Source organism: Periplaneta americana, chromosome 8 (assembly GCF_040183065.1).
Source record: "Periplaneta americana isolate PAMFEO1 chromosome 8, P.americana_PAMFEO1_priV1, whole genome shotgun sequence".
In the NCBI taxonomy this organism is placed as follows: domain Eukaryota; kingdom Metazoa; phylum Arthropoda; class Insecta; order Blattodea; family Blattidae; genus Periplaneta; species Periplaneta americana.
In genome coordinates, this window is record NC_091124.1 from 139501679 (window position 1) to 139528367 (window position 26689).

Here is a 26689-nt window from a genome sequence, read left to right on the forward strand (position 1 = left end):
CCCTCTATCTACAAAACGCTCGCTCCGTCTCGGATCGGTCTCCCTCCCACACTCGAACCTTCTCCTCTCTCGCGTTGACGAGCTGTCACCATAAAGTAACTGGGCTGTAAGTTCTATATTGTTAATACTTCATTAAAACCTTAAACTTTAAGCAGCTTGAGCACCAGGTAAGAAATGTCCAAATGCACCCAAATTTTTTCTCAGATTATAAAAACACAAAACTATATCAAATAATCCACACTGGGGATAATAAAAATAAATTTTATTTTTTACTTTTTTAAGTGCGACCCTAGTAATAGGTTTTCACGGGCTACTCCCATTTATCCTACCGGCATTCCATTAATCATCATCTGGTGATATGTAGATAGCGTCCTATGGTGCACTAAGGGGAATGCTACAACAGATCTATTTACAGCACATCACTCTTAAAGGGGGATACTTGGATGAATGATGCAAATATCCACTATTGGAGGAAGATTATTAACGTGGAATGTGTGTAAGTGTGCATCTATTTGGGAAAAATGTCCATTACCATTTCTGTAATACTCTATGTACATCTTGCTTCTTAGCGGGAGCAGGCAGATACAATCCACAATACAGCATGAAGGATACAAATATAACTCTTAACAATGAAACATGCATAATTATATATAATTTATTTCATACACATCATAACCTACAAACATCCAAATCCATACAATCACACAACTACCAGCCACTTAAACACTTCATGCAATTAAAGGGATCCTACATATCCTGCCATCTTTTTTTTTTTTTTCTGTTCTACAAAATAATATACAAGTAACGTCATAAATCATTAATTTTTTTTTATGTACTAGGCAAGTGTAAGAATTTTCGGACTTGTGGCAAAGAATGAACAGGTAGTGTATTTCATAATTGATGCCTAGTTGGTAGTGCTTTGTTTTTATAAATAGGATATTCAAACCTTTACCCATATTAAGCAAAGGATTTAATATTGTGTCCTCTGTTGAAAAGCAGAGTTGCTTATTATTTCTCTTAAAATATCGCAATCTCTTTCAATACTGTCACTGAGCCACATATTAAGTTAAGCAGATAGTCTTTATAAAATCAGTAACACCTAAACATGTCATTTTTCTTCCTCTAGTTAAGACAATCTACAAAAGATACAAGTGACTAATACTAATATTTTAGTGAAACAAAATAGTACAAATGTAACTTGTAACTTATAAGCTAACGCAATTAAAAATATATCCTCCTCAGAGCTAGTCATTTTATTTCCAGGCTTAATCCAGAACACTACAAAGAAGTAATTTTCTCTAGCAGTAAATAACATTAGATGACAAATTCGAAAATGCAGACATGTGAGCAATACTATAACAAAAATCCGAACATGTCGAATGAATCTGTTCCGTTAAGTGAGCGTCTATCTTAGTGTTATTAATAGTACCTAATAAAATATAAACAAAGGTGTTAGATCAAAGGACATGGAAAAGCATCGTTGGGGCGGTCAAGGCTGGAACCCAGCTGTAGAACCAAAGAAGAAGAAGAATAAAATATAACTGCAAGAAGTTTTTGTGGAACAAAATTTTTATAATTTGCTTTAGTTACAAACACATTTATTTTATACTTCTATGGAAGAGGCCCCTGGTTTGAAATATTATGAAAGAAACAGAAAGAAATATACACACATAAAAATTAGATGTCAGGAAAAGTAAATAGTTTGCAAAGTAAATTTAACTTCATTTGAACTCAACATAATTGTCTAGAACCAGTATCAAGCAGCTATTGATAAGTTTAATGTGGACTATAACGTCCGTTATGTTATTTATGAACTGATTCATTGAGCATCGCAAAATAACAAATGATTGGTGCCATAAAGTAAAGGCAGCAATCAAATATTTTATTATGTGAATATTGGGAATTTATTGTGAATAAATTGACCGAAGAGTGTTCCTAAGATTATTAATTTTCTCTTAATATCTGGAAACTCGACATCCTTTTACTTCCTTGATGGCAAGAACGTGAGTTACCTTTACTTTTGTGTAACATTTTATGAAAGTATTATAATGTAGCATAGGAAATATTATTCCAGCTTATACAATTTGCATTTTCCTAAAAAGTTGCTTGAAAAAGAAATAGACTAAAAAGTAAAATGAACTACTCATATATATTTCAAATGATGTTCATTCATCAGATCTAGGGAGAAAGGAACTGGCCACCCTACACCGTTATCTCTTGGCTTAGTTGCCTCATGAGTGATGCCTAATTGGCGTCACTTATGAGGTTCAAACCTATCTTTGGACAGTTGACTTACCACCACCACCACCACCACCACCACTGCCGCTGACGCTGCTGCCACCACCACCACTACCACCGCCGCTGACGCTGCCGCCACCACCACCACCACCACTTCTAATCAGACTCCACAAATTACATGCTGAATACTAAAGAACAAAACTGACCTTTGTAATATTGTTATATGCTCTCTCCCATAATCGTATCTTATTTGCTAAGAAAATAGCTGTTTTCTGAGGTTGTTGTTGGCAGACTGAGCAGAGACCAGCAGTTGTCAATTGGTCGCAGACTGCGCAGTTCATGGTAGCAAAGTATTGTGAAATAGTGCTCTTTTTGAGGCCAGAAGGCACAGCTGTTGGCAAATTTGTAATGCATTTCCGTGGCATATTGGCATACCTACAAATTAAAATGAATATTCAAGCATAATGAAATTATTACACACTCAAAGATACTATACATCAATATACATACATGAATAAATATACGAGCTTTAATATCAATGAAATAAACTAATAAGTAATGCCATAACACTGTCAGACTTTATAAAGCAAATCTAACACAATAAGAAATCAGTATGCTCCCTCACGAATATACATAATGTGTAATCACTGCAGTGAAGAAGAAATGGACGAACAACGTCTAGAAGTCTGTACAGCAGTTGAAGGTGAATGGTTCTTGGTTGCAAAATACTAAAGAGCAAGACTGCTGATAGCTTCAGTGTCAAATGCAATGATGACAATGACAGAAATCCAGCTCCAGCTCCAATAATATGATTTTACAAGTCGGCATCATTGTCTCATAAAACCCAAACATTTCTGGTTTCTCCATTTACTTTTGAGTCCTCCATGGTCTCATTGACCTTTAGGTCTTACCTATAGGAGTTAATTGCACTGGTATTTCTCCAATGTGTTTGAATTTTAATTTTTCTGGTATGAAAGTATTTTTTTATAATCTAAACGTTTGAATCCTAAAAGTAGTCTTAAGGAGTGCATTTAGCTGATTCCAGTTTTCTGCCCTTTCCTTAAAATCTGAATCACAATTGAATCGGGGATTGCAGAAACAGCACATGTCACTATGTGTAGCGTATTGACATGTGCTGTTTCAGCAATTCCTGATTCAATTACAACTTATAAGTCCTAAATTTGTGCTTGTCAAAATTTCTTTAAAATTTATTCTTATAACTCCATTTATTTTGTTATATATCTATGGTGTGCGGTAAAAAAGGGCGTACGTCAGGAATTGGTGGTTATGACCATCATGTAAATTATTTGAGCTCAAAATGTTGGCTAACTTTGCTTCTATAAGACCCACTGTTGACTTTCTGAACACACCTCAGTAGAAGAGGCCAGTTAACAATGGAATATTCCGTTGCGCAAACATAATAAATCTGCACCATTTTCTTATCGAAATAATTAAGGAGGTAAGTTTTTATTAATTTCTTTCCTATTTCAGTTATATGTGCAGTGGCGTAGCATGAAATTTTGAGCAGGGGAAGCTAACTCCAGTTCTCTTTCATGTACATATGAGAAAATGTATTACAAAAATATAGTCTTAAAATAAATAGTAGTCAATGTCAAGCCAGCAGTCCAAAGATTGGTTGGAACCTCGTAACACCAATAAGGCATGACCTCAAATGGTATGAAGTAAAATATGATTTCATGGTTTACACATATCTCTAACAAATAGACACGGTCATTTGTTTTTTAAATCGCACTTTTGTTCGTAAGTCAGTCTTGATAATAGAATTGTCCTAAAAATTCAAGTAAATTGGTGTCAGGAACTGTTATTTCACTCATTATTTATCATATCAGCCGCAATGCACACTAACACTTCAACTGAACAAACCCTCACGAAAAGGATAACTCGGAAACTTTCAATGTAAAAGCTAGCTTCTTCCGTGCCTTGCGACAAGGGTAGTTTAGTTACAAAGGGATGGAGAATCTGCGGGATGGGTTACACAGAAGAATGAGTGAAAGAAACCAGTCTGCTTGCAAGCTGGCATGTGCAGGCTTCTTGTTTACTGCTGCATCACAAATCATCCTGAGCTGCCGCATCACAATATTTAATGCATAAATATAAACTCTATTAAAATTAATAAATAATTTTGTTCATAAACGGCAGGTTTATTATGAAATTATTATTAACTGGGGAAGCTGAGCTTTTTAGCTTACATTGACGCTACACCACTGTATATGTGTATTTATAGCAGCATTGAAACTTGTTGCTTTAGGCATTGAGCACAATTTAAAGGTTAGGGGACTATATTATGGCGGGAAGAGGGGGTGTCTATTACTGGTACAAATATAAAGTGCTTGTCCCAATGCTTGACAGCCCATGTCAAACACTGTTACATGTTTCTAACATAAAATTGATATGTTTATCTTACTACTTCTTTTACATTGAGTTTAAGAAATTTATTCATGGTACCTATAAAAAATGCTCTCTGATCATCTGGTCCAGTAATTGACACTGTCAAACACTAGGGCACCATGTGTGTCAACGACTGGTACCTAAACCAAGCTGCTTATTTTCAGTGTGAATCATGCCACCTATAAAGGGCAAAATGCTGAATTACTCCACTGAACAAATGGAGAAGGCATTGAATGATGTTGGAAGGGGGATGCCAGTTGCCACAGCTGCCAAAATACATCAAGTTCCAAGAATCACTTTACTTTATAAATATAAAGAAAAATCTCCTAAGAGTCGTCGCATGGGACCAGAGTCGATTCTAAATGAAGAAGAACAAGGTCTTCTGGCTAAATGGATTTTGTCTGTTGCTAAAGCTGGCTTTCCTATAACCAAAGTTGAATTGTTAGACAGTGATCAACACTGAATTAAAGAATTGTATCGACCAAAACCTTTTGTAGATGGTCGTCCTGGAAGAAAATGGTATGAATCATTTCTAAAACGTAATCCTGAAGTGAGAGAAAGGGTTGCACAGAATCTTACTACCAGCAGGGCCAGCGTGACAAAGGAAGCTCTGAAGAGATGGTTTGAAGAAGTCCAGAATTATCTTGCTGAACACAACTTTCAAAATATTCTTGATGATCCAACATGCGTGTTTAACGCAGATGAAAGCGCCTTCTTTTTAAATCTTAAAGTCGGTAAAGTGTTGGTGGCAAAAGGAAGCAAGAATGTGTATCAGCAAGTAAACAGCGATGATAAGGAGCGTCTAACAGTTCTTGTTACAGGAAATGCAGATGGTAATCTAGCCCCAACCATGATAATTTACAGATATATGAAAGAATTCCTACAGATATTGCCAGAAGCATTCCTCCTGCTTGGGGTGTAGGAAAGTCAGCTTCTGGTTGGATGACAGGAGAATTGTTTTTTGAATATATCTCAAATGTTTTCTGTCCTTGGCTTCAAAACGAGAACATACTATGGCCAGTAATTCTTTTTATTGATGGCCATGCCTCCCATTTGACTCTTCATACTAGTAAATTTTGTGAGGAAAATGGAATAATATTGATTGCTCTCTTTCCAAATGCTACACATCTCATACAGCCTATGGATGTAGCTGTATTTCACACTTTGAAAGAAGGCTAGAGACAGAGAGTTCACAAATGGAGAATTGAGCATATGGACTCCCCAGCACTCACAAAAAGAGATTTTGCACCACTTCTAAGAAAGGCATTGGAAGAAAGTATAACACCTTTGATCTTGCAAAATGGATTTCGAAAATGTGGCTTAGTACCCTGGAATCCAGATTCTATTGATTTTTCAAAGATTCCATCAGTGGGGACTATGGTAACTCCTGAACTAAGTGCTGCAAATTCAGGGAAAGATAACCAGGGGTTGAAGTTTCTGGAAGCTGAAATTGGCCAAGAAAAACTTGAGACCTTTAAAAAGTCATTAAATAATTGGGGGTGACAACTGTGATGAGTCTTTGTTTAACTTATGGAAGAGAGTACATGACAGAGTTTCACATTTAAATCAAAGGAGTAGAACTAAAGTAATTGAAGCAGTACAAGAAACATCTAACTTGGAAGAAAATGAAAAAGCAAAGGGGCTAATTTGGTCGGAGGAGAGTTAACAAAAGAAGTAGCTACAGTATCATCCATAATCATAGAAGGAAGTGAATCATTAATATCAACAGTGAACCATCAACATCAGATGGAAAGATTATTCCTTCCCATTTAAGAGGGCTCTATTCTGGCCAGGCCCAAGGGCAGAGAAAGCTAAAAGAATGAAAAAAGAAAGAATACCTAGTGTAATTACATCACCATAGTGGGTACTATATCATGAGGAAAAAGAATTATTAACGAAACATGAAGAGCAGAGAAAGAAAGAATGAAAGAAAGAAAGAAAGAAAGAAAGAAAGAAAAAAAAAAGAAGCAAAGGAAAAGGGGAAACTTGATAAACAGGATAAAAACAAGAAACAAACAAGGAGGAAAATTTTGAGAGAAGAATCTTCAATACTGAAGAAGAGCGGGTAGAGTCTGGGGACAGTATTGATGACATAAGTGTTCTTGGTTCTTTTGAAGAAGACTTAAGACAATCAACAAAAGTGTCTAGAATTAAAAAGGGAAATTTTGTTATTGTGTCTTTTTCAGGCAAGAGATGAGTCTATAAGTATGCTTGCATTATTCAGGAAACAAATTACTTGGACATAGAAGTGATAGCTCTGAAATGTTGCAATGACAAAAAGGACATTTTCAAGGCAGATGATTCTGATATAAGTTCAGTTAAATGGTCTCAGATCTTAATAAGTGAGGTATTTTTCAAAGTTTTGTTCTTCAGTCATGTTTGAGTTCAAGTTCGTTTAGTTTTTTAAATATGTCAATTTCTGGTACAGATTTATGTCAAACACTGGTACATGTAAAAATTTTGCATGTCAATTACTGGTGCATATGCCGATGTGTATCAAAATATTAATTATCATTTAATTTAAAATATGACAGAAACTACAAACTGGGAGGTTAATTGTAAAGATACAAGGATGGTAAAGAAAAATTTATAATCTGTTTTGGCTCCAATAACTTAGTTGAAATTTTTTATTAAAAATGCTATAAACTTTTCTTACTGTGTCAACTACTGGTACAGCTACCTTATGTCTATCCTCTTCCCTAATAATGTAGAGCGTCAGAGTTCCAGCCCATTATAATTATACTGACCCTCATTTCCAGGGCGGGTGAATCATTAAGTGAGGGAACATACATAAGAACCCATAGTTCAGCTGACATAGTTCCAAATTTCCTCAACAGATGTCGTAGTGGGCGATATGGCTGGCAGTGACTGTGGACTTTACACAATAACGTGAGTGGAACCGCTGTCGTTTTTATGAGAATAGTGTGTTTTATGTGAATTGAATGGAATTAAGTGAGAGTAAATGCATGTGAATACACCAGTTGAGGGTAATGTTATGCTATAATAGTATATTTATGATTTTATACTTTATTTTGGACAAAAGGTTTAAGTATTAATGAACTCTCACAATGCCCAGCTGTTTTGTGCCTAGTTGTAAATCAGGGTATGTGGTGGGAGATGGTAGACACTTCTTTAAATCCCCTAAAAATAGTTTAGATCAGTGGAACAGGGTAATTCCGAGAAGTGACGCTCATTGGCAGAAAAAGATCGGGTTTGCGATGTTCACTTTAACAATGACATGATAGTGAAGGTAGACTCCTTTGTAATACAAGGGAAAACAGTTGAACTAGAACGTGATAAATGCAAATTAACAACAGATGCTGTGCCACACCAATTCCCTGGAATTCCGAAATATTTCAACAGAAAGGCTCCTAAAATACAAAATAATCAGGCTCGTCAACAGAAGAGAAAAAAGACTGAGGAACCCAAAACTATATCACAAGAATCGAATGCAGTTAGTGAAGCAGTGGATGAAGCTGATTGTAAGTATTCGTCGATTATAAACAATGATCTTTCAGATGAAGTGATTCAACTCCAAAAAGAAGTAAAGCTGCTGCGACTTCTTCTCTCTGAAAGTAGAAAAAAGAAGCGGGGTTATGTAAATGTAATAAATTAATTAAGAAGGTCGTTAAGCAGATATAAAATAAATTTGTTAAATGATAAACAAAAACTCGTGGTTCGTACTATGACTAAGAAGAGTGGGACATGTTCACGTGGAATGAGGTATGAATCAGAATTTATCTTAGAGAGTTTGATGTTATTAATAAATTCTAGAAAAGGTTATGAACATTGTTTGAACCATCAGTTATTGCCATTGCCTTCACTTCCTTTGTTAAGGAAGCTCACGTACAAAGCTGGTTTCCAGCTCTTGCCAGCGCGAGTAAAAGTCCACATTATTGTACTTGTGTCCGTTTATAGACAGAGCCTGTCTGGACATGCAAGCGCTTGTTGCAAGTGCCGACCGGCAAACAAGAATAAATGAAACATCTATTTCCAGCGCTGCTCAGCTGGCGGATAGCACTATGTACACTTGATCGGTGATTTATTGTCATTAAAAATGGTGGATGTTGATGAAGTAAAATATCATTGCAAAGAAGAGCCATTTGGGATAAACGACTGAAAGTACATGCTAACAGGATTTTCGTTGACAAATGTTGGAAGGAAATATCTTCTGAAATGAAAGCCGAAGATGAATTTTGATAGTTGTTTTTTATTGTAATTGAGCAATTTCTTATATCTAAACATATTATTTGATGACAGTTACATTATAACAAATTATTTTATGAACAGTTTTAGCTTATGAAGTATAGGGGGTTACTGACAAAGTATGTCTTAAACATATCTCTGCTACTACGTTTGTGGGTCTTCCCAAAGATTTCATTTTGTTTTTTGGTACAGGGATGACTGTGGTTTCGGTTAAATGGTACTGTATGCTTTCTTTGTATGCTTTGTTTCTTTGATGAAGATTGTTGCATGGTAGTAGAAAGAAGGAAACAGGCAAAATTGAAATTCTTACAGGATCCAGTTGAGGAGAAGAGAGATAATTATTTCAATGAAAGACGGGAAGCAAGTCGTACACTTAGGAATAAAAAGAGAGGTTACTTGAAGGAAAAACTGAAGGAGGTAGAAACAAATAGTAAGAATAAAAACATTAGAGATTTATATAAGGGTATAAAGGAATTTAAGAACGGATATCAGCCAAGGGTAAACGTGATCAAGGATGAGAATGGTGACTTGCTTCCAGACTCTCCATCAATCCTAAACAGATGGAAAAACTATTTTGCGCAACTACTAAATGTACATAGGCCAAATAGAAATGATCGGGACGAAATTGAAATGCAAACTGCTGAGCCATTTATACCCGAACCCACACTTTCAGAAGTCGAAATTGCGATAGAAAATTTGAAAAAGTACAAGTCTCCAGGTATCGATCAAATTCCAGCAGAATTAATACAAGAGGGTGGAAGTGCATTATATGGCGAAATTTATAAACTTGTACTTGCTATTTTGGAAAAGGAAATTGTACCAGAACAATGGAGGGAGTCCATAATTGTACCTATTTTTAAGAAGGGGGACAAACCAACTGTGGTAACTTTCGAGGAATATCACTTTTGTTGACGTCGTACAAAATTTTGTCCAATATTCTTTTGAGAAGATTAACTCCGTATGTAGATGAAATTATTGGGGATCGTCAGTGCGGTTTTAGGCGTAATAAATCGACTATTGATCAGATTTTTTGTATTCGACAGATAATGGAGAAAAAATGGGAGTATAAGGGTACAGTACATCAGCTATTCATAGATTTCAAAATGGCATATGACTCGGTTAAGAGAGAAGTATTATATGATATTCTTATTGAATTTGGTATTCCCAAGAAACTAGTTCGATTAATTAAAATGTCTCTCAGTGAAACATACAGCAGAGTCCGTATAGGTCAGTTTCTGATGCTTTTCCAATTCACTGCGGGCTAAAGCACGGAGATGCACTATCACCTTTACTTTTTAACTTCGCTTTAGAATATGCCATTAGGAAAGTTCAGGATAACAGGCAGGGTTTGGAATTGAACGGGTTACATCAGCTTCTTGTCTATGCAGATGACGTGAATATGTTAGGAGAAAATACACAAACGGTTAGGGAAAACACGGAAATTTTACTTGAAGCAAGTAAAGCGATCGGTTTGGAAGTAAATCCCGAAAAGACAAAGTATATGATTATGTCTCGTGACGGGAATATTGTACGAAATGGAAATATAAATATTGGAGATTTATCCTTCGAAGAGGTGGAAAAATTCAAATATCTTGGAGCAACAGTAACAAATATAAATGACACTCGGGAGGAAATTAAACGCAGAATAAATATGGGAAATGCGTGTTATTATTCGGTTGAGAAGCTCTTATCATCCAGTCTGCTGTCCAAAAATCTGAAAGTTAGAATTTATAAAACAGTTATATTACCGGTTCTTCTATATGGCTGTGAAACTTGGACTCTCACTCTGAGAGAGGAACATAGGTTAAGGGTGTTTGAGAATAAGGTGCTTAGGAAAATATTTGGGGCTAAGCAGGATGAAGTTACAGGAGAATGGAGAAAGTTACACAACGCAGAACTGCACGTATTGTATTCTTCACCTGACATAATTAGGAACTTGAAATCCAGACGTTTGAGATGGGCAGGGCATGTAGCACGTATGGGCGAATCCAGAAATGCATATAGAGTGTTAGTTGGGAGACCGGAGGGGAAAAAGACCTTTGGGGAGGCCGAGACATAGATGGGAGGATAATATTAAAATGGATTTGAGGGAGGTGGGATATGATGATAGAGACTGGATTAATCTTGCATAGGATAGGGACCGATGGCAGGCTTATGTGAGGGCGGCAATGAACCTTCGGGTTCTTTAAAAGCCATTTGTAAGTAAGTAAGTAAGTAAGTATGCTTTCTTTATTAATGATTATATTGTGCAACAGGCTTGTACACTTTATTATGTCCTCCACAATATTTACCTCGGTTTCTATGTTAGTTGATAATAGTCTCCATTTTTTAAAAAGAATCCCAAAAGCACATTCAATTCATTTTCTTATACGTGATAACCTTTTGTTGTACATTTCCTTAACTAAGCAAAGATTCTTTCCTGAATAAGGCTTGATAAAATTAGATAGAAGTGGATAAGCATCATCACTAAGAAACACATACAGAGCTTTTACATTGGTACCAGGTATAAATGACGGACTAGGAATATCAAGCTCTTTTCTTATCATTAATTTGAACATATCAGATGCTTCAAATGTATTCCGTCATTTTGCTTACCACAACCACCAACATCAATAATTACAAACCGGTAATTACCATCTGCAAGACCATAGAGAAAAACTGTTTGAATTCTCCAAAAATTGTTCCTTTTTGGGTACAGGCATATGTAGAGACTGAAGGTTGTTGATGGTACTCATCAAAGTTCCTTCTTTCACAGTTAATTTCATGTACACCCCACTCTTTTTCTATACAATTTCAACTCTACATTTTCAATCAAAAATAACTCTCCACTTGAAGAACTCATCTCACAACTGATCACGAGTAATAGCTCAACAGGAACTTGTTTCCAGTTTTGTACATGAACCTTTCGAAACATGCAAGCACTTGTAAACAAGCCACTGGCGACATGTCGCTTGCTGCCAGCTTTCTACGTGAACGCGCCTGAAGCTATCCCTGGGATGAAATGCAATTATGGTATCAATCCATATGTACTCTCAGCAGTAGCCAATGATATGGAAGGAGATGATGACAATCGCCGTAATTGTGTTTTAATATTCAATGAGGTGAAATTAAGAGAGGATATCAGATATAATTCGAGTAGCTGCACTTTTGATGGATTTGTTAATATGGGCCAATTCACAAAGGAAGAAGCCAAAAATGTTCTAGGAGACCATGCTTTGGTATTTTTCCTCGTTCCTTTAATGAAGAACTGGGTGCAGCCTATTGCTATTTAATTAAGAACGCAACTGACAGCACGACACTAGTAAAAATAATCGTACAAGTTATTATGGAACTGGAGAAGAACAATATAAGGGTGGTGGCTTTCACTTGTGATGGTAGTCAACCTAACAAAAAAAGCGTGGAAGGAACTTGGAATTTCCGGGAAAATTAACCAGGTTAATAATTATGTAACCAATCCTTGTGATTTCAATAGAAAAAATTTTTGCTCTTGGTGACATTTGCCATGAAATGAAGTGTGTGCGAAATAATTTCCACAAATCAAATAACGTTGTATACAATGGCAACATATTACAGGAAACTCTACAACTCTGACATATTGTCAGGCGATGAGAAGAGGCTAGCTCCGCACATAACAGCAAGTCATTTAGACCCTAGGGCATTTCAGAATATGAGTGTAAAACTAGCGACGCAGCTTTTTAGCAGGTCCGTGGCTTTGGGTATTAAATTTTGTAGAGAAATGGGTGTACATGGATTTGAGAACAGTGAGAACAATGAAATGTTTACAAATGATATGAACGACTTATTCGATGCAATGAACTCTAAATTACCGATTAAAGGACTACAAAATGATGTTAAGCAGCACAGAACCCTGAAAAAATTCAACGAAGTTCTCCAGCGCAACGATAATTCATTTGCATCGAATCAGACCTTGGAATCTCTTAGAGTTACTGTGAAGAGTACACTTGACTTGGCTGAAATTCTTTGGGCGCCAGGTTATAAATATGGTCTAACTGCCAAATTAAACCAAGACCCTGCTGAAAGACATTTTGGTCTTATCCGAGGTTTGAGCGTGATGACCATCCAACATCAATCGATTTCCTAAACTTACACCAGCTCCAGTCCATCTATGTGCCACCGAAAGGTGTATTGTCATCGAAATCAAATTGTGAAGATACAATTGATAATAAGCTGACGTCATTTACGCAAAAAATCCGATATATGGCACGCATTAATGTTGCAGTTACATTAAGGTGGATATCGAGAAACAAATCAGAGAAAAAATTTCATTGACAGACATTGAACCGGAGTTGATGCCTTGGGATCTGTCATTTGATAACAGCGCAACAAGGTCAGCCAACAATATTGTTTATTATTTGTGTGGGTACCTACTTCACACAGCAGAAAAAAGATTTTTGCAATGTAAGGAATGTTTGAAGACTTTGCAGAGAGAAGAGACTGAAATTAGTTTCGACTTACAGCATCTTAATACAATAAGGGACTTTGGAAAAACGACAAAATTTCTGAAATATCCTTCTCTGGCTTTTTAAGATATAATAAAAAGAATCGACACAACTCTTGAAAATAAGTTAAAGAATGACAATGCATTTTGGGGTGATGTATTTTCAGATTGTGTCGAAATGATGTATGAGCTTCCAGTTTTTCGTTCGTGTTGTTCAGAGGAGCACTTTTTTTTTTTTGTATATTTACCTCAACTGGTATTGCACTATATTAAGTGTCGGCTTATTTTCCGCGCTAAAGAAATATCAGGAGAGATGAAATCCAAGACAAGTGCAAAATCCACGTGGACACTCGCAAAACTTTCTTCTACTTAGAGGTAAGATTTCTTTCCACTCAATTAGTTTCGTAATTTGTTTAGTTTAGGTTCATAGACATAATTATTCTCTTTTTGGGAAACAAAACACATGCATGTTTCCATACACTGTCGATGTAGTGAGTGGAGAAAATATTCTCTCCTTTTAAACACAGTTGAGCCAGGGCGGTTAAATCACATAGCACGCGGAGCCAAGAGGACTTAAATATAATACATATAGTCCTCTTGCGCGGAGCGCCACACCAAACAGAGCTAGCACCATCAAGTGGCGGAAATGGTGAAATACAGCAGTTCTGACGCCCTGCTCATTTCAAACTTCGCTTTTGCTCTACTGAAAACTTTCAATTTATTACTTATGCCCTTTTACCGCGCACCACAGATATTTCACTTACACTGACTACATCGGCATAAAAATACAGTACACACAATTTAGAACCTTAGAGCCAAGTGACATTTTAACTGTCCATCCCCGCACTAGCTGCTGTCAGCAATGTGACTGCAAGGTAGCCACAAAGCAATCTCACTCACCATTACTACTAATTGTTATTACTCGCACATTAAAAATAAAACTAGTGGCTTGTAGCAGCAACTGCTGCTTGATAGAGATTGAAAATCACAATTGAATTCCTATACACAAAGTCCCACATTATTGATATTATTCATGATCTTCAAAAAACCTAACACAGCTGTATTAATAACTCAAATGAAGATGTACATTACGTGAACCACGGCCCTCTGCATAACACCACGAAATAAACTGCAAGATGTCCTACGGTATACGTTTTTGCTGCGATGGACGCACATTTTTTTTTTTATTTTTACATCGTAATATGTAATACTGTCTTCATGTATAATTTCACTTCTTGAAATGTTATTACAAAGATCATTTTCTACATAGTCGTTTACGAGTTCTTAATGCAGTTACATTTCTAAACGTTCTATCACATTTTCTTGGTCGACCAGCTACACTCATAATAATGAACTAATAAAGAAGAACTAAATTCACAACGTAACAACACTATTACTTTTTAAGTAATGCCAGATAAAAAACACACGTACTATATTGAAGCACAAAAAAAATACGTGACAGTTGAAAGATGAACAAACCATTATTACGGTATCAAGGTCTCGAAAAGCATGATATTGTAACATCAACATCTCGCATGTACAGAAGGATTCGATAGCTACATTTTAAGGAAACACCACGAACACGATGTTTGAAATTTCATTATTTGAAATGTAGCCTTTTCTATACACAAAGCCCCACATTACTGACACTATTCACGACCTTCAAGAAACCTCAAAAAGATGTATTAATAACTCAAATGAAGATAAAGTACATTACGTGAACCATAGCCCTCTGCACATCACTACGAAACAAACTGCAAGATGTCCTATGATATACGCTTTACTGCGACGGTCATAGGCCTACATATTTTTTAAATGTAAAGCTTTTTATGAACTTCGCTACAAACCATTTAGATTTTCCCGCAATATTAATATTATCAACTTTCGACAGAGACATCACACAACCTCACAGGATGTATGATTTTCTTAAATTTTTTCGCCACAGTTCAAATTAAATATATAGATAGAAGATAATTATACAGCTTCATATAAGCTCTCACAAGCCTCAAAGATAATGATCAAATAAACAATCTGTCTTTAATGCTCCCCAAACATAAAAATCATAAGGAATTTGTGGAAAATATGTGGATGTCAGGATCATCATCTCTGATACCGGTGAATGCTTTTAAATAATGCTACTTTTCATTTTTAATTTTTAATGTAATAACATTTAGTGTTAATGGCAAAGGACTGTCCAAAATATTCTTTTACCTTGCGAGAAGTTAGAAGCACTGTTTTGTGGTTAGGTTTCAAACTGAGAACACTGTACATAATATGTGAAAGTGATACTTGTTTCATTATTTACTTTCAATTCGACAAATTGTAACTCAAAGAACACTCAAAACCTCGATCGAACTTCATGTTTTTTATGACGATAAGGCAAACAAATATGGTTTATGACAAGGCCTCAACACAGTAGCATGTATTATCGCTTCTTTTGCTATATGAAATTTGTCTTATGTTTTTCCAACAATGTGCTTAGTTGATGATTATAACAGTTGTACAGCTGTCAAAAAAAAAAGTGGCCGCACTCGTGAACAGCGAATATTTTCAAAGTCCACTTCGGGTCGCGGCAATGTTACACGATGCATGTGCTTGTACAAGCAGTTCCCGAACTATGAAAGTGTTCCATGTCTGCGCCTCGTAGGCCAGCGGTAGAGTGCTTGTTTAGTGATTCAAAGGTTGTGGGTTTGGGCCTTCTTCAAGTTTTCATTTTATTTTTTAATCGTTCTTTAGCGATGTAAATGATATTCAAATTATCATTTATATTCAGTTATCGTTCTTTATGGATATCACGTTATTTATATTTTGTTATCGTTCTTTAGAGATATGAATAAAATTCAAGTCATCATTTGTATTCTGTTATCGTTTTATAACGATATGAATAACAATTTTTATTATTGTATCTCCAATGGTGGTTAACCCTATTTTACATATGTATGTTAGGGCTATAGTTTCATACACAAAAAAGATAAGCATAAAGAAAATTAGAAAAGAAAATTAAATTAGCTTACGCGATGTAAACAAAACATAAACAAACCGTAAATTAGGCACTGCGATTGCAAAATAAATATCAGGTATCAATTTGAAACATACAAAAACATTAACAACACACACACGTAACACTTCTATAACACAAATACGCAGCCTTCCGTACCATACATCATAAATTAATACACAATAGTCATACAAACACAATCAAACTATAATTACGACATTGCGACGACATCAAGCATCACATAACTGACTCACATACATAACAAATCAAGCATCCGTTACAACACATACACTTCAACATAGTAACCACACTTTTAAAAGTTACAAATCTGGCTCCAAGAAGAATAAATAGGACACTGTTACTAATTACTATTCTTCTACAATTTCTTAAATATATCTGTAATAAATCTGTGAAATTCCGATATGAATAATATTCACGTTTTTTATATTGTTATCGTTCTTTAGCGATATAGATAATATTCAAGTTATCATTTATATTCTGTTTTCCTTCATTAGCATAATAAAATAATATTCAAGTTATTTATATTGTTATTGTTCTTTCGCAATATAAATAATCTGTATTTTATGTAAGTAATTATTATAACACAAATAACCATCCTTCTTTGTAAAATAGGTTATTTTATTTAGATAATTAAATAAGTATTATATAATATCTTAAATTAATTAAACAAACCGATATTTATCATTTATATTCTGTTATCGTTCTTTAGTGATACTGTATAAATAATATTCTAGTTATTTATATTGTAATCGTTCTTTAGCGATATAAATAACATAAATTTAATATTAGGTTTCGAAAAATCCAGTTGCATAATACTGGTATTAGTTTTTCTTTTTGTATTATTACATTATACTATCTTGAACCACAATAAAATGAAAAGAAGTAACGAGGAATTGAACCTGAGACGTTGACATCTAAATTTCGACGTTTGTCCGCTGAGCTACGAGGGCAAAAGTGTGGAAACATTTTCGGAAAAATTGGCCCAATCACACTCTAAGATTGTCTGATGATTCGTAGAAGCTAGTCCAGGATGCGGGGGGCAAAGGCTAATTGAGATTTCCCGGTCTCTGATCGGGTCAAACATCCTGATAGAATTAATATTTAACCCTTGCCGTGACTTTCGGTGAAGTCCGGAGGGCCCAATTAGTCAAATCCACTCTCCTCATCTCCACGCTTGGGCCCCCTGGAATTTAATAAGATGCGAAAGAGATAGTGGTGTGCGGAAAGCAACGGGATGTTACCGCATTTAGGCCTATCCTTCCCAAGAAAAACTGCAAACATAAACAAAGGAAGCTTTTAATAGAAGAAGAAGGATATTCTGCGGACCTCTGGAAAAATAACTAAGGAAGAGACTAGTGAAGTGCTTTGTGTGGAGTGTGGCATTGTATGGGGAAGGAACATGGACATTACAACGAAATGAAGAGAAACGAATTGAAGCATTTGAAATGTGGATGTGGTGAAGAACGGTGCGTGTGAAGTGGACAGACAGAATAAGAAATAAAATTGTGTTTGAAAAAGTGAGTGAAGAAAGAATAATGCTGAAACTGATTAGAAAGAGAAAAAGGAATTGGTTGGGTCTCTGGTTGAAAAGAATAATAGAAGACATTAGGATATGTGGATCATATGCGGAGACTAAGAGGAAGGCAGAAAATAGGAAAGATTGGAGATTGCTGGGTTTGCAATGAAAGACCTGCCCATGGACAGAACACTTATGTATGTGGGTATGTTCAGAATGCCTGGAATATCGTGTCTAAGAACAGTCGCTATTTGCAAAGACTAGTCGATTCCATGCCCACTCGACTGCAAGATGATCGAGATAAGATAGACTAAATATTGAATTGTGGCTTTTTGTTTTGTTTTTTGAACGCTTAATTGTCTGAATGTTTTAAGGCCGACGCCAGTAAATTTGTTTTGTTTATGCCACGAAAGATATTTTTATTGAGAATAAAATCTTTTTTCTTTCCATTTGCAGCCACAATATCATAATGATAAAGTCATGGCATAATATATTAATGAACCTGATGTTAATTACTAAAATAATCGTAAAAGAGAAAGGAGCCATTATGTATAGTTTGTCTCTCTCAAAAACAGAACAAAAAAGAACATAAAAAGCACGAGGTTGTAGTCGAACGCAGGACCTCATGAATAAGAGGCCTGAACGCTACCATTACGCTATCGAATAACACACAAAATACTTCAATTATAACTGTAGATATCAGGCAACGTGGTCCAACAACCTGTAACATCGCCTGTCTCCGAATTGTAGCGAAGATACCCGAAGGGAACTTTGTTCCAGGAGAGTGGCCACTTTTTCTTTTGACAGCTGTACAACCCTTCTTTCTTTTAGCTGCGTTTTTTACCTTTGGGTCAACTAAATGGTCTATGTCAACTCAACCAAAGAGTGTTGCATCAACACCACGAAATTGGCCCATTTTTTCTGAAAGTTAGTTCACACTAAAGAACTTGTAAACCCAGAAGAAAAAGCATTCACTGCGATTAGTTCAGGAACCAGGGCTGTCCAAACTTCTAAAACCCATTATTTTTCGACTAATATGTAACATTTTTTAATTACAATTGAGTAATCAATTATTACAATTTTTATACATTTTAAATGTTGTAGTTCATTACTGAAAAAAAAAAAAACTTGTTCCTAACACTGCTTATTAGACATATAAATAGGCAAGATACTTTTCCACAATTTTGTGAAAATACTGAATTTTAGAAATTTATTTTCCATGTATGAACATGAAGTCTAGTTTTTATTTCCAGTGAAATGGAATCTACATATACAGAGTGTCCCAGTTATCTTGTGCACCTATTGTAACTTTTTTGTTTGGATAGGTATTAGAATTTTTGTTTTTGAGCATTATGTTAGAATGAGGGGCTAACATGAGTGTGGAGATTTGGTGCATGTAACTACATTATGGTACAAGATACACGTGACATCAATTTTTCAAATGGCACTACATACTTTAACCATGTTACATTGATTACACATATTAAGACGAGTTAAAAAATGTATCACGTCACCTTGCTAATCAATAACAACAACAAAACGAACCAAAAACGTACTGCCAATGTGACAATGTTATGCTTTGACAGTCACAGAAGATGTTCCAAATGGTGACCATTCACATTAATGCACATTCGAAGGCATTCCCCGAAAGACTGTATGACTGGCCAACATGTTGCTGGCTGAATGGACACACAAGCCTGTCGAATGCGTTGCTGTATGTCGTTTGGTGTTGTCAGAATGTTCTGGTACACACTGTCCTTTACAGTTCCCTACAGAAGTCGAGTGGCGACAGGTCCGGAGAACGTGCACGCCACTACGTGGATTGTGGTGTCGATAGTTGTGGTTTGTTTACACGTTAAGACAGCAAACACACAACACACGACGTGTACGGACGTCAGTCGTGTTTCATTTTGTGTAAGTTAATGCACAAGATAAATGAGGCACCATAACAAACGGCACATTCTAATGGCATTCATTTTGCATTTTGTTGTTGTTAGTGATTGGAAGGTGACATTGTGATACATTTTTGAACTCCACTTAATGTGTGTAATCAATGTAACATGATTAAAGTATGTAGTGCTATTTGAAAAATTGATGATGTCATGTGTATCTTGTACCATAATGTAGTTACATGTGCACCAAATCTCTACACTCATGTCAGCCCCTCGTTCTAACATAACTCTCAAAAACAAAAATTCCAATACCTATCCAAACAAAAAAAGTTATAATAGGTGCACAAGATAAATGGGACACCTGTATACATGTATTACAGGAAAAAAACTGTCCTAATACAGCTAACCAGACATGGCGATAAAGTGCCCAGAAGCTGGCAAAAATAAAAAAAATATCGTAAAAATAGCATTTTCACCTGTTAAAATTCAATGTCTGGTAGTTTCCACGAATATCATTTTATTTTTCGCATAATTCTCACACTTATGACAGTCTATGCACAAAGTTTTATCTTCAGTCTCAAGTGATATAGGTAGGCCTATTCGCTACAATTTTTTTTACTGACAGTGAACTTCAGAGCTTCAAATTCTAAATGTTTTGAAACTCTGGACATTATATTATTCATGATGAGAAAAACACATACAATATGTTACAATTATAATTGATAAAAATGTCCCAAGTTATGTTTCCTGGTGACATTTAATAGAGATGATGTTGGCTCACAAACAACTTTAGAATATCCTTCATCAAGTCTGTCAGGTAACACCATTTGGTTTTGGAACTATATAGGCCTAGAGGACATATTTGTTAAATCCAGTATGTATCTACACTGGTGAGCCAGAAGAAAGAAGCAGCTGAAACTTTTGGATGGAGAAATCTAATTCTACGAGTATAATCCTGAATGTTGTGCGACTTTTCAAGGACCATATTACCAAAACACCATTTGCTGTCATACACATATGCTACATTATATTTTCTTCTTTAAAAAAAACTGTATGCCTGTTATGTGTTCATATGAAAATTTAAACATTTTCAAATGGGCGTTGTAAACTGGCATTTAGCTGCAAGTTGTTTGACTGTTCCACCAATCCCATCATATGCATCCTTGCAATGTACTTAGTACAAAGAAATGCCATTTAGTCTCTAAACTAAGGAAGTCTCTTTTTATGGATCAGCATACTTGTGAAATTCTTACTATTTTTGTACTAGCAGCATCATCAGAAAAATAAAGCATCTTTTGTAGATTGGGATACTTTCCCCTAAGACACTCAGTTAGGTCTACAACTTGTTGCTATGTGCTACATTCCATATTACTAATGATACACATAGATATGGGATGATTATATTCAATGTACGCCACGAAAGGATGCAGTGTAGAGTGATCATTAACCCAATGAAAGTCTTAAACAGCATGTTGGACAAAGTCCTCAGAAAAATCGCCTAAAAAATTGGATTGTTGTTTGGCAATGTAATGGTGGTTAAGGAGGTGGCAGAGCTTGTTAGCCAATTTTTCAATAAATTCGTCACACATGTCCACACATGTCACAAACATGGATCTATCTGTATGATTCTGACCCACTATTTGTACACTATCTGATCTAACTCCTATATTTCTCCAAAATTTTCTAACATCACTTTCACAGCTTCAATTTCTAGACAACTGACATAGTCCCCCAGCATGCAGTCTTCAGAGTTGTCATCAGTCACCAAACATCATCATTTGAAATAATCGTAATTGTTTTGCACTATGCAAAGATTTGAATTGTGGTAAGATCAACTGCTAGTAATTTTTTATATCAGGAATGATAATACAATGTACTGTAGGCCTATACAAGTAATGTCAGGGTTGTAAGCTCCAAAACCGGTTGTGGAGCTACAGACTGCAGTCCGAGCGTGAGCTCTGTTGTTTACATTCTCCGCTTGGGTCTGTTCAACAGTGTATCCTGACCATCAGATGCAGCTGTATGCGCCATTCGCTTGATTTCTGTTTTTAGACCTTTTTCGTAATGAAGGTATGAACTTACATAAGGAAGAAAAAGCCAAGCTTTAAAAACTGAATCAAACAGAACTATATTATTGAGCAAATAAATTTTCAGATGCTCATATATCAATAACAATAATAGAACACAAAATACATATTTAACCAATATTAAAAATTTCAATACTAAACATTTGGTTAGGAACAAATAACATAAATTACCTTCTTAAATCCTATTAAAAAAAAAAAAATTGTTCTCTTGATTCTCACAGAAAACTATCAATGTTAATTCATTTTCCAATAATTGTGCGCTTACTGCTTGAAACTTGACATTTTTTATTGTCCACTAATGTTTTTATGTTGGCTGAGATCCTATTTGCCAAACAAATTCGAAGGCTGTTTTTCAGATTGATGTCAGAGAGCCTTTCTCTATTCTTGTTTTTCAAGTGTTTCAACACGGAAAACCCCTGCTCGCATACATAAGTACTACCAAACATAGAAATAAGTTTAGCGGCATTCTTACGTAAGTATTGAAATTCTGTTTCATCATGGACTTTGTAGAATTGCACCATATCAATAGAATTTGTCTTCAGTATTTCACAAAGACGACGATGTCATTTAAGTTCAATGAGTTCCAACTGTACAGCAGAGTCGCACACAGCTTTGATATCTACTGAGAGTGGAGTTTCGAATATAGCTAATTCAGTGTCAAGGCTGCCTAAGTTTGCTAAATTCGTGAAGAAGATCAGATAATACTGAAAAGAATTTAAATACACTGCATTCATCTTCATCACTTTCCAATTTCATATGCTTTACCAGATCAGCACTTTCCTCATTGTAATCATTTTGATGCTTTCTCTCATAATGATGCTTCACATTGAATATTTTCTTTGACAGGAACTGTTTACAAATTAGACACTGTAGATTATTCCTCACTTTTGTGTACAAAAACACGTTCTCCCATCTTGGGTCAAAGAAGAAACTTGAGCTCAATTCTTCCACTTCTCCTCCTGCAGATGCAGCCATGCTTACTACTGAAGGCAGCGAGTGAACTTGCTTACATCTGTGGAAACACCGGAGCACACAACGAGTCATAGTGGAGCACTCCGCTCCGTTTAGTCTCTGTCTGACAATACTGGCCTATATTATCATGAGAAGTATCCTCGAATACCACTCCGGCTGCTGTTACTAGGATTTTGAACTTTGGAAACATTGTTATATAGTACATACAAAAGTTATGCAGTTATTATGTTGTTATTTGGTATTAGAATTTTCTTTAAATTGAAAAAAAGAGTGCAATTCTTAAATACTTCATAAAAAAATGAACCAGTCAGAAATGGAAAACGAAATTTTACGACACAAACTACTAAAACTGTACTGAATATGAGGGAAAAATATGAAATCTGAAATCTAAACCAGACATCACCAAATACAATCGTGGGAGATGGGGAGGAGGGAGACCAAAATATTTCTTTTCTTTATTCATTATTTTGCAAACTGATATATATGTCATTGATAGAAGTATATGAGAGATAACTGTCCTGGAAAGAACAAAGTTTCTATCTTAAACCTATTCCATTGAAAAAAAAAAAATATATATATATATATATATATATATAAAGTACTGGTACCAAATTTCAGCATTTTTTCGTTATATTATGTAACACTCCTGTAGACAACCCTTTAAGTTTTGGGACATAATTATCTGCCTACTTTATACTGTAGAAAAAGCTCTTTCAAATTATATGAGTAAAATGTTTATCATTAGTAATTTGCTTTTAATAAGAGATATTCAACACATTTTTGTATTCCAGTGCTAATTTTCAAAACTTTGGACAGCCATGGCACGCAAACTATTTACAGTTCACGATTTTCCTTTCAGAATTATGCATGCCATATTAAGACTTCTCCATGGGGGGGGTGTTAATTTTGATGACAATCATGCAACACTTCTCTTTTTTCAAATTGGTTGAGTTCACGAGGAATGACCCCTTTGCCAATAAGGTAATTGTTCTTTTGAATCATAAAAACACCGTTACTTTGGTCACAAAGAGGGCTTATTTAAGGCCACATGTCAAGTATGAAACTTTCTTTCAGCCACCAACCTTTCTTAGATTGCAGAGTGTTTTTCGTTGTCATGGGTGATATTTTCAACAAGCCAAGGAAGACTTCTTATACAATTGGACCACATTCTGCAGAAAAGAACCAAACCATAAAAAAATTGGTAGTAGGCCTATCTCAGTAATTAAATAATTCCAAAGATTCATATTTTCCTGTAATATGATTTTGGTTAAAGCAATAAGCATGTATTTATATTTGTGAATTTATTATTTATATTCAACTTTTAATTGCATTTTTCTCAGTTCAGGTTTCTTTTTGCAAAATGCAATCCAATTAGCTAGTACTTCTAAGTCTACAAAATTTGGTAAGTTTCATACGTATTCATCAATTTATTTATTTTATGTATATTGTTTATAAAGTGTTAGTTGCGAGGCCATAGGGGGAAAAAAAAAACTTTGAGAAGGCCGAGACGTAGATGGATGGTTAATATTAAAATGTATTTGAGGGAGGTGGTAGGTACTGGATTAATCTTGCTTAGGATAGGGACCGATGGCAGACTTATGTGAGGGTGGCAATGAACCTCCGGATTCTCTAAAAGTCATATGTAAGTAAGTAAGTATATTGCTTATTACTAGCATTATTCTTACAGTGTAGGCTTTCACGGCCGGAGTCTATAGATCTAGATTCATTTTCCGGGCTGAGCGGCCGTGGTCTATTGGTTGGTTTTATACCAGACGTTTCGTCTGCAACTGCGGCAGACATCTTCAGTGGAGTGGTATCTGAGGTCGCAAGACTCTTCTCGGCGTACCTGAGGCAACTGATCCTGTGGCTGGTTGTGCGGGCGTATTTATAGTGCGACTAGCGGGCCGAGGCCTGTTGTCGCTGCGGTCCGCGCCGCTTTGTTCGCTGCTCCCGTTCTGGGTTCCGTCCTTTAGTTGTAGTGGCTTCTTATCTGTTCTGTTTAGGGCCGGGTACCAACACTTGTTTAGCTTTACGCCTTCTTCCTTGCGATTAAAGTTGTTATGTTTATATATTTCGATCGCTTCTCTATGTAAACAACTTTCATCGCAAGGAAGAAGGCGTAAAGCTAAACAAGTGTTGGTACCCGGCCCTAAACAGAACAGATAAGAAGCCACTACAACTAAAGGACGGAACCCAGAACAGGAGCAGCGAACAAAGCGGCGCGGACCGCAGCGACAACAGGCCTCGGCCCGCTAGTCGCACTATAAATACGCCTGCACAACCAGCCACAGGATCAGTTGCCTCAGGTACGCCGAGAAGAGACTTGCGACCTCGGATACCACTCCACTGAAGATGTCTGCCGCAGTTGCAGACAAAACGTCTGGTATAAAACCAACCAATAGACCACGGCCACTCAGCCCGGAAAATGAATCTAGATCTACTAGCATTATTGTTGATTTTATTACTAATACTAGCCATACCCGTGCGCTCCACTGCACCTGTTAGAAATAAATATAAAGTAATTACATAATTAAAATAGGACGTTTGATCCAGGGAACATTCGTGTTTCATAGAAGGATAAATCATTTAATATGTTACTTAATTTAAATTGTATTTAAATAATTAAAATGCGGTCATTTTGGTCCAGAGAGCAATCATTTGGTGCAATGACAATTCCTTTAACATGTTTCTTAATTGTTATTACATGCAATCATAGTTTAATGAAGATTGACATATAATTTAGTTTTAATGTGTATACTTTATATTACTTGCTATATGTTTCAGAAGTTACTGTAATAACATTGTACAATTATGTCCATCTAGAGAAACTACACTTTCCAATGGTGAAATAATAATTAAACAATTAATTAGCTTCCGATATTACTTCATACAAAAACAGAAACATTCTCTTAGGCTATGTTTAATAGCTTTCGATTTTTGTTGTCCAAGGCCCTTTATAGACGAAGTCATTTGTTTTTATTTCAGTACAGCGCCTTAGATGGCGTTGTTATTGTAATTTTAAAACTCATTTATCTCATTAAATATCAGTCCTATAAAACTTTTGTATAGAATAAAACTTATCGGAAATTATTTTTAAAGAAACTTTTGTTATGTAATATTTTTCATGAAAATCAATAATAAGCGAGATATTTCGATTTATTTAATTCAGGCCCCCTTATAAGCCCCCTTCTAAATAAAGTATTTTGAATGCCATATAGCCTAAAATCTAAGTTACAAAGAACTTCATTTATATTCCAATTTTCATATAAATCGGTTCAGCCATTATCACGTGAAAAGGTAACAAACATCCAGACAAACAGACAGAAAGACATACAAACAAAAATTTAAGTCTTATTTTATAACATTTAGCCGGTATTAACAGTTTGTTGACATGTGCCTTAGTATCATCACTATATGATGTACTGGACCCACAGTTACAAAAGTTGGCAGTTCTGCATGAAAAATAGTGTATTTAGCAAATGCATGCTGTTTATTTCATCTAATTCTGATAACACGTGTAGTCACAGCACCTTCTCGAAGTTGACTGTGCACCCAAAATTGTACTCCAACTATCCGTGCGCCCTACTCTCCCTGTGCGCTACACCTCTCCCACCTGGCACAACTAGTCACGTAGTGGAGATGTGCCTCACATGTTGATACCTGACTGAACAACCATCAGGAACTTTCTATCGTTCGAATGCTTTTAACTCCTACCAAATTTTGTTACGTCAACTTTTCTAGCTTACATCCATTCCAGCGGATGGAATTATAAAGACATTATCACTTTAGAGAGCTGGGAGTTCCTACAGATTTGCAATAAAGTATCATAACTTGAATAGTTTGTGAACATGTTTGTTGCATTACTAAATGTAATTCTTTGGCATAACAGCG

General features: G+C 35.6%; 1 protein-coding gene across 3 annotated transcripts in view; it reads right to left on the reverse strand.

The window, feature by feature from the left end:
* Positions 1 to 26689, reverse strand: part of PolZ1 (DNA polymerase zeta catalytic subunit) — a 303982-nt gene that overhangs the window by 22327 nt on the left and 254966 nt on the right. For 2 of the 3 annotated variants that reach the window (XM_069833727.1, XM_069833728.1), the window contains exon 27: positions 2445 to 2673. In XM_069833727.1, coding sequence (XP_069689828.1) covers positions 2445 to 2673 — 229 coding nt within the window. Of the gene's footprint in view, positions 1 to 2444; positions 2674 to 23880; positions 23968 to 26689 lie in introns of those variants that run through there. The other variant, XR_011333618.1, reaches the window with a different exon arrangement.